Raw genomic sequence first — 14,074 nt, forward strand, 5'->3', positions numbered from 1 at the left:
CAGCCTAGTAAATCACCAGTACATTACAGGTTTACTATTGTTAAAAAGCAAATACTTTTAGCATGTAGGTATTGAGAAAAAACTTCCATTTTTCTCACATCAGAAACCAGAAAGTTTTAAATGTATAAGAGCTCTTCCTTAGCTCCTCTTAAGAACATCAGATGCATATCTGATAATCTTACAAAGTCTTCTTTGGGAAACAGAAATAAAAGATAAATAGTTTATTTCTTCTTGAACATACATAAATATCAAAGCCAGAATGTGGTGAGATTTGCTCCAAAGTACTATACCGTAAACTTTCCTTACTAGATTCTTTTGAAATGATCATGTCTGATCAGTGTTTCATCAGGTTCTTTTTAGTGTGGTGTCAAGTTATATGTCCCCCAGCATATTGCTGTGTTTTGTAGAAAAAACATTCTGATTTAGATTGCCTGAATATTCTCATGCTCTGCGGAGCAGCAGCTTTTCCTCTGTGCTCTAATTCCTGCACATTCAGGGGGGCTGTGTGTGCATCTCTCATCTACGTTCACTCCTCAACAGGCAATTCTCGGCCAGATACCCATCACTTCTGTCTTCCTGTCCTTACCCCATACGTCAGGTGCCCCAGCTGCAAATTTCATCCCTTCCTCACTTACCCCATCCTCCCTCCATCCACATCCTCCAGCTTCCTTCTCCCTTGGCGCTGGTTTTCTTTCTCTGCAGGTGTCAAAATGACCAGCTCTGCCTGGTTTGCTTTGGTTTGTGTGGGGTTTTTTGTGGTTGTAGTTTTGTTTGGTTTTTTTTTCGTTTGTTTGTTTGAAACTAGTTACTTCTGATCCTGTAGCAGTTCCTGGTAGGTGTCTATGTTCACATATTCCTTCTGTGGCTCAAGTATGCATGTCCACACAGGCAGTGAGGAGTTGGCATCACTTACTCACTCAGGCATACTCAGCACTGCCAGTGATACGCACACTATGGCTGGGAGCCTCTGCCGTGCCATTTTCATGAAGATGAATTAAATTTTCTTCATTCTGAAACTTAATTCTATGTGCTTTACAAGTGCAGGATGCAAAAGCAACATAACACTCCATTAAAAAATTAACTTTTGAATTTTTTATGATTTGGCACATTTATGGCAGCTCTTATGTTCTTGTAAGTTACTGTACTTACAAAGAAATCCCTGCATCACACACACAGCTCTGCAAGCGTCCCATGGGGCTCTTACTGGTGTGTTACTACATCAACCATTTCGCTCTGTCCCTTATGCTCATGTCCCTTCTTCCTAGAATTGTTCTTTTCTATTACAGCGTTACAAATGCCACCCCCCTTTCTTCTTCAGACTATGATTCTTCTCATTGTATTGTATTCTGTGCAATTATTTGTTTTCAATTGAAGCTACTGAGTCCTGCACAATATTCAGTGTGTTTAAACCCTTTTGCTAATAAGCATAATAATTCTGGTTAAACTTCAACTAAATGCCTCAGAAAGAAATGTCGTTTTTTTGTTGAATTATTTAAGGTTTTTTCCATTGAACAGCCTTCCTCTAACAATACTCTTGTTTTGCTGTTGTCCATTTTATTGATTTTAACCCTTAATCTGCACTCTAATTAGCTCTTCTTCTGGAAATCTGTTTGATACTGTCTTCAAACACTGTTTGTTTCTGCAGCTTTTGTGAGTTGGTCTCTGAAGGCCTTACCTCGGTCACTGATTTATTTGACTATTTCAACCCTCTTCAGTCTCCAAAGCTAAAATTATTCACAATCTGACCTGCGTCAGAATAACAATCCCTGTTGTTTGACTTTTAAATAACAGTTTCAAATTCCCATTCACAGCTCCTTCTGAATTTTTCGTTTACCTTAGATTCCAATTCAGTAATTGCTATCTCTGTCTTAAAACATCCTGTAAATTATAACCTATTAAATGAACAGATTATGTGTTATTGCATGTTGAGCGTTTCTTACAATCTGCCTTCTTTCTGTTGTTTCAATTCAGTGCTTTTGAGTATCTTCCATCCTGCAGCTTGCCCCATATTTGTTTTGTTTACCTCCAGCTCAGTGTCTTCTTCAAAATCTCATTTTCAATTTATTTTCTTCATTGTATTTTCCTTCTGCTCCTGTGCATTAGTTTTTTTAGCCATTCTCTTAGGCTGATTTCATTTACCATAGAATATTGGTTTTCTATAGATTATATCACATACTTTAGCTACACCTTCCATAAAATTTGGACTTACAGTTTTTGAAGACAGACTTCCCCTTTTTTTGATACATATGCTTAGAAAACATCCTCTAGATTTCATATTCGTTATTGTATTTAGCGAAGGTTTCAAGTGTTACTTGAAAGCTTCTGTGCGTATCCTACTCTTGCCCTTGGCCCCCACGCTGTGTGTGAGCTGGTCAGCAGAAGGACAAGGAGTCACTGGAGGGAGTCCAGCCAAGGGCTGTGAAGATGCTGAGGGGTCTGGAGCATCTTTCTGATGAGGAGAGACTGAGAGAGCTGGGGCTGTTCAGCTGGAGAAGAGAAGCTGAGAGGGGATCTCATCAATGTTTATAAATATCTCAAGGGTGGGCGTCAAGAGGATGGACCAGACTCTGTTCAGTGGTGCCCAATGACAGGATGAGGGGCAATGGGCACAGACTGAAGCACACAGGAGGTTCCATCTGAATATGAGGAGAAAATTCTTTACTTGGAGGTGCCAGAGCCTGGCCCAGGCTGCCCAGAGAGGTTGTGGAGTCTCCTTCTCTGGAGACATTCAAACCCACCTGGACACCTTCCTGTGTGATCTGCTCTGGTGACCCTGCTTTAGCAGGTGGGTTGATCTCCAGAGGTCCCTTCCAACCCCAACCACCCTGTGGTTCTGCGATGTTCACTGGTCTGACTGTCTGAAGAACACCGAACCTCCCACGTGTCCTTTGTCTCAATGGTCACATCTTGAGTGGCAGATGCAAAGTAAATGCTCCAGATGTTTGTCTGAGTCTTAAATTCATTGTGGATAAGATTTCTAGGCAAAAAAAAGAAAGGAGTGTGGATAACGTTGCCTGGATGGTCATGCTAACCATGCCAAACTAACAGGTTTTCTGATTCTAGTTCTCACTGTTTGTGAGGAAGAAGCTTCTAATTTTCACTTTACTTACTCTGTCTACATAACGTCTGTGAAGTCACTACTAATATTAAAAGTGTAGTCTGCACATCACAGGTTAGTGAGGCGTGATTACGGTTAATGTAATTAGGCAAACAGGAACAGCATTTCCACCCACAACAAGAGTAGCCAAGTGTTGTAGGACATTTTCATCAGTATTTGCTCAGTCACCCTGCTCCAGTGCTTCCCTGAAGCACACAAGCTGTAGTTTTCAAATTGACTTTCTGCTGTTCCACGTATTGATATTCTTACCTTGAATAAGATTTACCCCACCTAACTTCACCAAATCATGTATAATCCGTTCCCAGATATTTTAGCTGTATTTTGTTTCTCGTGTGCATTGTATAAGAGACTTGACAGCGCAGATACAGCTGGAATCTTGTGTGCGAAGCTGAGTGTCGATACCGACTTCACAAATCCCTCCCATTTTTCACTCTTAGGTAGGCAAAACCTGGGCGTTATGACCAGTGCGGAGGTTGCTTTAGAAGGAGAACATTTACCATCCAGTTCAGTGCTGATTCGATGCCATTCTTGGCTCTAGGAAGCTGGACAACTTGAGTTTTTATCAGGCTTCCTTTGTAGTCACGTCTTCTGTGGCACTGAAAAGCACCTTATTTTAAAGGTGCTAGTGAATGTTGCCAGCAATACAAATTAGGGAATTTAATGGAACTGTTTGAAGGACAATTAATTGATAGTTTCAGTTTAAATGGAGTCGCCATTTTTTAAAGTTGAAATTATCTTCCTTATATTTTTCAGTGCCTTCTTTGGACTGTTGTGATTCATCAGTTGGAGCTCAGATTAATTCAAAATCAAAAGAACTAGGTAAAGAATGTAAATGCTTAATCTTTGATCATTTAGCCTATTTCAAGGGTATATTTTTACACCAGACAAAAATTCCTTTTTCTGTGATTTTATAACCCACACCATTAACTATCCTTCGGTTACTGCAGCATGCTTTGTATTTTTTTTTCCTCATTTTCTTGTCTTGCTTCTTTTTTGCCTGCCATACCTGCACTGTAATAATTTGAATTATGCTTTGATCCTGCAGACTTAGTTGCTTGCCTTGATATTAGCGGTGATAACACAGTGAGGCTGAGTCAAGCACGTACACAAACGTTTACAGGCTCAAGCTGTAGGACACAACTTTGCTGTATTTGCCTGGTTTGTGCTAGGAATTTAGAATCAGGACAAGCCTACTCACAAGTCACTGTTTATAATGGTAGTACCCAACGGCTTCCATCATGTTAGGAGAGCTTCCATCAGGTCACAATTTGTTTTCCATTTGATACAGCACAAATAGAGTTATGAGAGAAGGGTCTCCCCTCAAATCTTCAATGTGAGAGTGTGATTTCTTTAAAACAAACTCTCTTTACTTCAACACAACAGTCATCTGGGAAGAATTGTGTTCAGAACCAGCTGTGTTTTGAGGCCTGAGATGTTACATAAGAGAATGGTTTTGGCTGAAAGGAACAAATGTTATATTGTTTATATGTTTTCAAAAATGGTGTTATCAAATCATTATCAAATTGCCTCCAGAGAGCAGAAGCATCGTGGCAGCCTCTTCATTATTTGGTAATTCCCTGGAAGAGTTTTTGGGTAGACTCGGTTGTCACATAGCAGCCTGAGGAGGAGGCAGACTTGCAGGTCTTGGGAGACTTGGGTTCTGCCCACAATTTCCAGTTTGATCTTAAATAGCTCACTTGATATAATTTGGCTTTTGTCTGCCTGTAAAACAGGGCAAATAACTTGCTGAGATACCAAGAGTTCTGGAGTCTTGAGGTCATTAATGGAGATGAAGGGACAGTGCTGAGGGCTGGATGAGGGCCTGGGCCGATCAGCAGCAAGGGACCTCAATTAAAACTTGCACCATTTTCTGTGGGTGCCAGGGATACCGAAATACCCTGCAAGGCACCGGTTTCCATAATTAAATCGTTCTTTCTACTGAGTCCTTGAAGTAAGTTGTTTTGTAGCATTATAATGGATTGTTGCTGGATTTGACATCAGACTCTAAATTCTAAAGCTGTAACTGTAATGTGTAAGACAGTATCCGATAGCTCTGTTTTATTTATACCAATTTCATCACTCATGAATCAGCTCCATACATGTGGATTATTAACTCTTAAAAGTGCTATTCCTAAAAATCTAAGACTTGTACATTAAAGAGTTTTATATTGCTGTTATGATTCATTTAACTTTTATAGACCCACCGAAGACATACACCCAGGATGGAGTCTGCTTGACAGAATCCGGCATGTCTCAGTTACAGAGCCTAACTGTGACAGTACCGAGAAGAAAACGGACGAAACCAAAGCTTAAGTTGAAGATTATAAATCAGAACAGTGTGGCTGTGCTTCAGACACCCCCAGATGCCCAGTCAGAGCACTCGAGAGATGGGGAGATGGATGACAGTAGAGGTAGCAGTCTACTTTTGGCATGTCTTGTATCCTGGAGTGTTGCAGTACATGTGTATGTTGCAGATATCCCTGAGAGTTTTTGTTATACTGATACTCATATGTTCTGTACAGGATGCTTTATGGAAAATAGTTGGACAACAGTAACGGCTTGTTGTCCATATCAGGGATTTTTCTTGTTTTCCTGTTTATGGATCATCCATGCTATAGGAAACTCACCTTTCTAAGGCTGGCAACACTGGAGATAAGAGTTGCCTTTTTGTCTAATCCTTGGTTTAACTGTGAGAAATACCGTGCACTCACGGAGTGCAAGTGTATTTTGAGGCACCCAAACTTAGTGCACACGCTGTTTGAAAATGGTAATGTTGTGTTGACTCAGCAAAGCAACGTTTAGATCACTGGAATGCTGGTATTTAAAACAAAGGAGAAAGTGGAGTAAAAAGCTCTTTGCTGAGAGTATTTGTTTTTTTCTGAAAGAAATGAGGTGAGCTGACCTGAGAGTCTGAGGGAAAAATAATTTCCTTGCGTTTCCACTGACAAAATGAACATTTTCTTAGTCCTCATCTCCAAAATAGAATTTAAGTCAGAATTTGAGTTTGGAAGTGAGTTCTGGGTGTTGCTCTAGTTCAGGTAGATGAAGCTGTACATTGAGCCCTACTGAGGGGGTTCAGGTCCAGGATGGGGCATCTGTGCAGTGTGGAGGGAGGGGAAGATCTAGCAGTGGTTTTCTGGCCTCCAAGGCTGATGGGAGATGAAGGGATCTGGGCTTAGGCTCGGCCAGCCAAACACATCTCTGGGGACGGGGTTGACATTGCAGTCAGTGGTTGAAGCCCCTGAGGGAGCTCCTTCCGCAAGTCTAGACATGGAGCAGAGTCCCAGGGCCACCAATACGTGTGTCACCTGCTCAGCAAGCACAGCAGCCCCAGTCAGAGGAGCCAAAGGTGGGAGATGTTTGGGAAAAGCGTGGGGGAGCCGCCAGCCCCAATTCAACGCTAAAAGCAGCAGCCAGCATGAGGCAGGACCATCCTCCTGTCGCTCTTTGCCATGATCCGGCTGTTCCTCCTGATAGTATGTTGGTAGAATAGGTGTTAATCCGTGGCCTGGGGAAAGGCTTTGCTTCAGTGGCAGGTGTGAAAGTCATTACTTAGTGGTGCAGGTGTCTGTGGCAGGAGGAACACAGGCACCCCATCTTACCCCAGTCTGGAGTGCTTTCTGTTTATGCAACATTGCCTCTTGTTAATCAGATTAAATGTCATAAGAAGCTTTTTTTAGATGCAGAGAATGTACTTGAGATAACTGTGTAGATCAGTCATCAGTGCAGTTTCCCTTTTAACTTGTTGATATAAGTATTGTTCCTGTTGTTCGATTAGCACATTTCTAACCTCCTGCTGTTGACTAGAACTGTGGTGGTTTGTTTTGGGTTGGGTTTTTGTTTGTTTGTTTGTTGTTTTTTATAATAGATTCCTGATGTTTGTTTATAACCTTTCAAACAGTCAACTAGTTGTTTGCCTTTCATTTCCTTCAGTATTCGTAGGGTTTGGTACCTTATCATAGCATTACACTGACTTAAACTTCATCTCATGCTTCGATATAGTCCATCAGGTGGGTTGTTGAAAGCAAAAAAGCTTTGGTTTTAGTTTGAAGACACCAAGACAGAGAATTAACTGCTTTCCTTGTTGTTCTTTTCCAGTGTTAATCTTCTTTACTTTTACAAATGTGTGCCTGTTTCCTGTAGAACTTTGTCTAACTAACTGCTTATTGGCTTTTGTAGGTATCCCTTTTTAACCAGATAACAAGATAGGTAAATGTAATAGCAGAGGATGAAAGGGAGAGCCAAAGCTTCCGCAGACTTTAATTTCAGTTCTGATCACCTTTCATTGCCTTTTTGAGAGAGCACATTCATAAATGTGATGGGATCAGCGCAGCGTACATGGTAGACTGACTGGAAGCTCAGTGTGCGCTGTAGAGTGGATCGGTGCCTCTTCTCTGAATATCTGGAAGTTTTTGGGGGGCATCAGGATGAACAAAGCTGTGAACACGGCTTGGATGAGAGCAACATAGGGTAGTAATTCCTGGCAAACAGGAATATCCCTTACTTCTATTCTGAAGTTCCAGATGAAGAAGAGGCTGGATCTGAGAAAACTGAGCTCATGGTAATTTTGTTACGATCTCATCTGCAGCCTTCCATTAGGTTCAACATTTCCTCAGGTGTTCCACATTGGAACCTTGGGAGCTTCAGCTTTGGTAGTAAACTTCCTATGGCTCTTCCCCTGCTATTCATAGGGCTGTTCTTCCTAAGTAAGTGGGACAGACCGCTGTGGGGTTTAGCATTCGACATACTGCTTTGTGTAGCGGCACATGTTGACGCTCCAGCAGGTTTCTCTTCTGCTGGAAGTGGACACGTTGCAAAGAGGATTCACCCCTGTTCTTAAGGGGACAAGGGAGCTGGCTCTGGTGGTCACTGGGGACTCGCCTTCACCAAGCCACCAATTTTGCTGGTACAACTCAGAAAAGTCTGGTCAGTGACCCAGCCTGTGGAAGAGCAAGGGTTGTGGTTCCACCACAGCAGAAGTCGAATGAAGTCCAGCTCCATCTGGTATAACAGTATTTCTCCCTCTTAAAGCATGTGGCTTTAGACCACATAGAATTATACATCTAAATCCAAAGCAGGGAATTGGAAATCCAATATCTTTTCAGAGGCTGGAGTATATTTAACATGCTTCATATGCTTTACAATAAGATGAAGGTGTAAGGTCGTTATTATGTTGACATTTTGGGGATGTCAGAAACAGAATTAACTCACTCTCTTTTCAACACCAAAGGCTTTTTCATGCCATCATACTTTATATCTGTTTATGCCCTGCTTTCCCACAGAATATAAACTCTAACTCAAAATTACAATCTTTATCTTCAAGGCTGAGTAATTCCTTTGGGCTGCATTTTCTACTATATAAGTCAAACTCCTCTGCATAGATGAGTCTGTTTTCAGTCAGTCACACAGCTTCAAGTCAAGAACCCTCCAAACTAAGAGTCATTATACATCACCTTCCAAGTGCAGGCTGCAGTTTTTCAGCCTGTCTTTTCCAAAAAAATGCCCTACCGAACAAAATTTAGGAGGACAGTAAAGAAAATGGATTGTATATATTGCATCCATTCTTCTTGATGTGTGGCTAGAAAGGGGCTCTGAAAGGGGCGCCAAAATTTTTCTCAGATTCACCTATAGTAACCGTAGCATTTATTCTGTTTTTATATAGACAGCATCTATGTATATCCTGGGTCTTTGTGTATAGACAGGGTGGGTTTCCCAGAAGTGTATAGAGTGTGGGTATCTATCACCCTTCTGAAAAATCTGGCATTCTCCATCAGTTTCTCAGAAATCAGTAAGACACAGAAATTCTGGAAAATTATCTTCTTTCCCTTTTCCTGTTAATGTTACCATTGCTTCTTTTCTGCAGAAGGTGATCTTATGGATTGTGATGGAAAATCAGATTCCAGCCCAGAACGGGAAGCTGTGGATGATGATACCAAAGTGACAGAAGGAGCTGATGGGATTAAAAAAAGGAAGCGAAAACCATATAGACCTGGTAGGATACACTAACTTATATGGTTGTGTGTCCTTTGTTTGTTTTACTGCTTTCTTTCTTGTATAATTAAATAAAAAAATAGAAAATAATATGGAATTCTCAAGTATTCTTCTGCCAATTGTTGATTTTAGATTTTTTTTCTGTTCTGTTTAAAATACTGTTTAGTCCTGTTATCAAAATACATTTCCAGAAGTTACTGCTCAGCAGTCTGCATGTTCTGAATATGCTGTCAATTATTGGCTACGAGTTCCAGTCTATACCTTGTATTGATTCTTAACTTGATAGGAAAATGCGCTATATCTACATAATTGACAAAGGCCATTTTTTTGTCTATGTATGTACGTCTGACAATATCTGAACTTCAGAGAACCTTTTACAGGTATCTTATTTTCTGAAATACTTGATAAAAGTAATTTACTCAATATTTGCAGATGACTTCTGGCTGTGAATTTTAATGAATTCAGTTATTGGATGAATTCATTTGTTTCAATTTATTAGCGCTGTTGACTCTTAATCATCTTGCCTGTGGATTAGCTCTGTGTCCTGGATGCAGAAACACTTGAGCTGTCTCCAGGCTGAAAAAGCCAGAGGTACCTAATTGACTCCGTAGGAAGTAGCTCTGATTCATTAGGGCTAAAGCTGAACTCAAGATAATAAGCTCTGCTTAGACACCAAATGGCTTTTTGAAGAGCCCCTGTATCACTTACCTGCGTATGTCTCAGAATCTGTGTTAACGCCTTGAGTTTGTGGTTTTTTATTGGATATTGGGGAAAATTTCTTCCCAGAGAGGATTGTTGGGCTTTGGAACAGGCTGCCCAGGGCAGAGTCACCATCCCTGGGTGGGGTGAACAGATGTGTCGGTGAGGTTCTCAGGGACATGAGTCACAGGTGGACTTGACACTGTGGGGTTAATGGTTGGACTCAATGGTCTTAAATGTCTTTTCCAATCAAGATGGTTCTGTGGTTCTAGGATTATGCAGACTCTCACTATTGAGGATAACACGTTGCTTGTAGTCTTTGGAGTCACAAATCGTGTTGTCACCAGTCACACCCGCCCTGCTTGCTGTCATGGGCCATATCCTCTGAGTATTGAAGATAGTAGGGGAGGAGAACAGAGGTGGTGAAATGATTGAGGAGGTGAAGGCAAGTAATACAGTGAAGGGAAAAAGGAAGCAGGAGTTACAACATGCTCCAGTTTGTCTTGTTTCTCTCTCAGTACCTAAACACATCTCTCCCACCTTTTCTCTTCCCCACACTGCTGAGGAGGAGCCCTTTCTTAGCAGGTCATAGAATCACAGAATCATTTTGGTTGGAAAAGACCTTTGAGAACATTGAGTCCAATTGTTAACCTGGCACTGCCAAGTCCAAGACTAAACCCCATCCCTAAGAAGCTCGTCTGCGCATCTTCTAAACACCTCCAGGGAATGCCCATGTGTTTATTGCCTTCCATCGTGGCCCACCCTGGGGAGATGCTGTACAAACCCCCATCTGTTAACAGAGATTTCCTTTTTCTCTGTAAGTAATGCACCTCAACAAAACATTTATTTCCACTGCTGGGTCCTCAAGAGACGAGAGTTGTGTTTGCTCAGAGTGGTTTTGGGCGATGAGTTGAGCAGCCATCTATTACTGTTCTTTAGCCAACAATTCCCCTGAAAAATGAAACAAACGCAAATCTGATAGATGTACATATGTACACACACACCAACTGTAAAGGATCAGGAGCACTGCAGTCATCTCTAGTGAATGATTCTGGCGTTTCAGGCAGTATTATATTGATTAATTGTCTTTTTATTTTGTCATTTGGGTGGTGGCCTCTCTACAGCAATTTGTAGAGGTTTTTTTATGGTCCTTTAAGGTCCTTTAACAGGTGTCATTTGGTGGATTGACTTCTAATGCTAGAAATTCGTCAGCTTGCCCAGGGAGGGAAAAACCAAAAGTTGCCAGGTTTGGTGATCTGAACTTCTTGTGGATGTTTTGCAGTCCTGAAATTCTGATCCTTTTTGATAATTACCTTTATACCCACTGAGACATTAAAATTCAGAAATGTTTTATGTTTTGTCAAATTCTGAATGAAGACACTAGTATCTCAGATTCATTCTTAGATGTCTGGAGATGCAGTAGCACTCTTTACCTGCAGAATAATCTTGGCTCTCATTCTTACTACTAAACGTAGTTTTAATCAATATGTTGCATTTTTGCTTCCTTGTTAGGTATCGGTGGATTTATGGTACGTCAGCGCAGTCGCACAGGGCAGGGGAAGACTAAAAGATCTCTCTCCAGGAAAGATTCTTCTGGATCCGTTTCTGAGCAGTTGCCTGGCAGAGATGAAGGTAAATACAGAAACTTGGTTTTAAATGTTTTTTATGCTTAATGCAGTAAAAATAATGGAACTCATCGACATACAGTTCTTTCCAGAAATGTGTTTTGTGTGTTTGTCATGATGGTTTTATTAATTCTACTGAAAATACTCGTTCCTACATACTTAGAATTTCAGCAGAGCCTGTGATTTTCAAAGAAACTGAAACAATGAATTGCAGGCTCTTGTGGGAGATAAATAGTGAGGATTATTAGGACTGCTGTGTAGTGTGAGAGCTCTGGTTAGCCCAGCTTTGACCAGAAAAGAAGACAGAAAGAAGTGTAGGAAATGAGGTAGGTTTGGAACAATCCCCTTTCTGATACACTTTTCAGGATGTAGTCCTGATCTAGAGCTATCTTCTGGATCATCAGTTTTAATACTCATCAGTGTTCTGTGTTCCACAAATGTGTCTGTTTATGCTCTGGAAAATCCTATATTAGTGAGTTCAATGATATACTATTGTTGCATGAAGAAATAATTCCTTTTCATTTTAAACTGGGTGTTGGAAGCTACCTTCACATTTTATGTTATGGAAGGTGATTTTAAAAAATAGAGTTCTGTATTAATTTGGAATACAGAAGGATTTTCTAGACATGTGTCATATTGTCCATCAGCTGTTGTCTCTTCCAGGGCTGAAGAAACCCACTCTGGTCTCTCTTCTCATAGCAAAGCCGTTTTAATGCCTTTGACACTGTAGTACTCAGTAGATCGGGCACCTAAAAAGATGTTGGATTTTGTTTATGGACCTTGTTCTCTAGCTTGCTGTGTGCAATTAGGTTGAATTATTTAATCCTCCTGGCTTTGTTCACTCTATCTAATCTAGAAAACAGTGAGGCTTCGTTAAGGTGAGCTGTGGAATGCGTTCAGTTCTGCACCCGTTTCCCATAAGGTCAACAGGAGACAGCTGCTTCTGCAGGGTTGGCTGATACCATCTCAGTTAGAAGACCTGGACCTTTGATTTCGCTGTGGCTATTGAGTTTTTAGGTTTTCTAGAACCCAAGCAGTCTCTTGATATATATTTGTATAACATGGTGGAGACCAGATCTTTACTACAACATCCAGGCAGTGTTAAAAACTCATAGTTAAATGTTGTGTTTGCATTTTACAACTACTTTATGAAGCCAACAAATGTTTCTTTCATCAGTGCAACCCAGTATTCTGTCCGTGTCCCCTATTCAGATATAGTACTTGCTTTCTCTTTAATATTTGGGTTATTATTTCAGTATGGTATACTACATTGTTTCAGGTCATGCCGGGAAATCTTGCTTTGAAGTTTTTCATTTTTACAGGGATCTGCTCCTCTAAGTTAAAAAACCCAAACGGTTAAAAAGAGATTTCCCCATTCTGGGTAGCAGTACAATGAGTATTGTTAAAAAGCAGTATTCTTAAACAAATACTCTTCAGTTAAAAGCTTCTTTTTGCCTGCTCAGGCACAATTGCTTGTTAAGAAGAAAATAACTCAGACAAATCCCTGTATGTTTTAAATCATCACAGCTCGCTGAGAGTTTGCTTCCCAGCTGCCCATACCCAGCGCCCTGGCCAAATTTTGCTGCTCTGGTCGCGTTGCACCCCTTTGCTCTGCAAAAAGTCGCTCTTGAGCAACGCAAAGGTCGCAGCGTTGATGAGCTTCATTCCCACTGGCCTCAGCGCTACGGTACAAACCATCGCTGATTTTACTACCACAATAATAGAGTTTCTTAAATAACCTCCCAGGGCCATTAACTTCATGTAATTAGCTTGGGCAAGACAGAAGTAAAGGACTGTGAAAGTTGTGCTTTTACCTGCAGTGTTTTCCCTGGTCTGTTGAAATCAAATACTGCATGATGGATGAGCAGAGTGTGCTTTTGCATTTACTAGAAAAAACAGTGCCACTTAGAATGTGATTGCTGAATAAATGTTTAATTTTTATTGAAGGGCTTCTTGATAGATTTCTTTTTCTGGCCAGTTTAATATTTATATGACAGGAATTTCTCAGATTTAAAACAAAAGTGTTTTTTTACTTTTGAGAAACATCAGTGAATAAAATGAAAGGTGATTAATGTTGAACTCAACATGGATGATTTTGGAGATAGTACTGAAGTGGAATTATCTTCCAAATATCTGCTTGATTGGCACCTATGCTTTCTTCCAAATTACCAAATTCTGTGGTTGGCTTGGAGATACAGCAGTTCAAGGTGCATCTACAGCCAGTGAGGTACAACAAGGCCGCGCTGTGACTGGTATAAGTGCCAGAGCCCAGATGCATTTCACATCTGGCTGAATAGAAGACGCTTCTAGAATACTCTCAAGTGATATCCAACAAACCCAGGCACCAGACAGGATGCATGAGGCATCGGTACCTGTAGAGAAAGACACAAAGTATTTTACTTATTTGTACCTGAATGTTACTTTTCAGGTTGGACAGAACAGCTGCCGGACACTCCAGTGGATGAGTCCACCCCGGCTTCTGAAAGTACGGAGAAAATAAAGAAGCGTTACAGAAAAAAGAAAAATAAGCTTGAAGAAACCTTTCCTGCCTACTTGCAGGTAAAGCTATTGGTGTACATCTTACGTAAATCCATTTAAAATCTTACCTTTATGTGTGCTGATCTGTATTTTGTGTAAACAA

General features: G+C 40.8%; 1 protein-coding gene across 13 annotated transcripts in view; it reads left to right on the plus strand.

Annotated features, from left to right (window-relative positions):
- KMT2C (lysine methyltransferase 2C) overlaps positions 1–14,074 on the plus strand; it is a 208,179-nt gene that overhangs the window by 144,779 nt on the left and 49,326 nt on the right. For 12 of the 13 annotated variants that reach the window (XM_065829905.2, XM_065829911.2, XM_065829907.2 and 9 more), the window contains 5 exons: positions 3,872–3,937; positions 5,317–5,529; positions 8,982–9,110; positions 11,321–11,440; positions 13,862–13,992. In XM_065829905.2, coding sequence (XP_065685977.1) covers positions 3,872–3,937; positions 5,317–5,529; positions 8,982–9,110; positions 11,321–11,440; positions 13,862–13,992 — 659 coding nt within the window. The remainder of the gene's footprint in view (positions 1–3,871; positions 3,938–5,316; positions 5,530–8,981; positions 9,111–11,320; positions 11,441–13,861; positions 13,993–14,074) is intronic. The other variant, XM_065829913.2, reaches the window with a different exon arrangement.

The sequence above is a fragment of the Patagioenas fasciata genome, chromosome 2 (assembly GCF_037038585.1).
Source record: "Patagioenas fasciata isolate bPatFas1 chromosome 2, bPatFas1.hap1, whole genome shotgun sequence".
In the NCBI taxonomy this organism is placed as follows: domain Eukaryota; kingdom Metazoa; phylum Chordata; class Aves; order Columbiformes; family Columbidae; genus Patagioenas; species Patagioenas fasciata.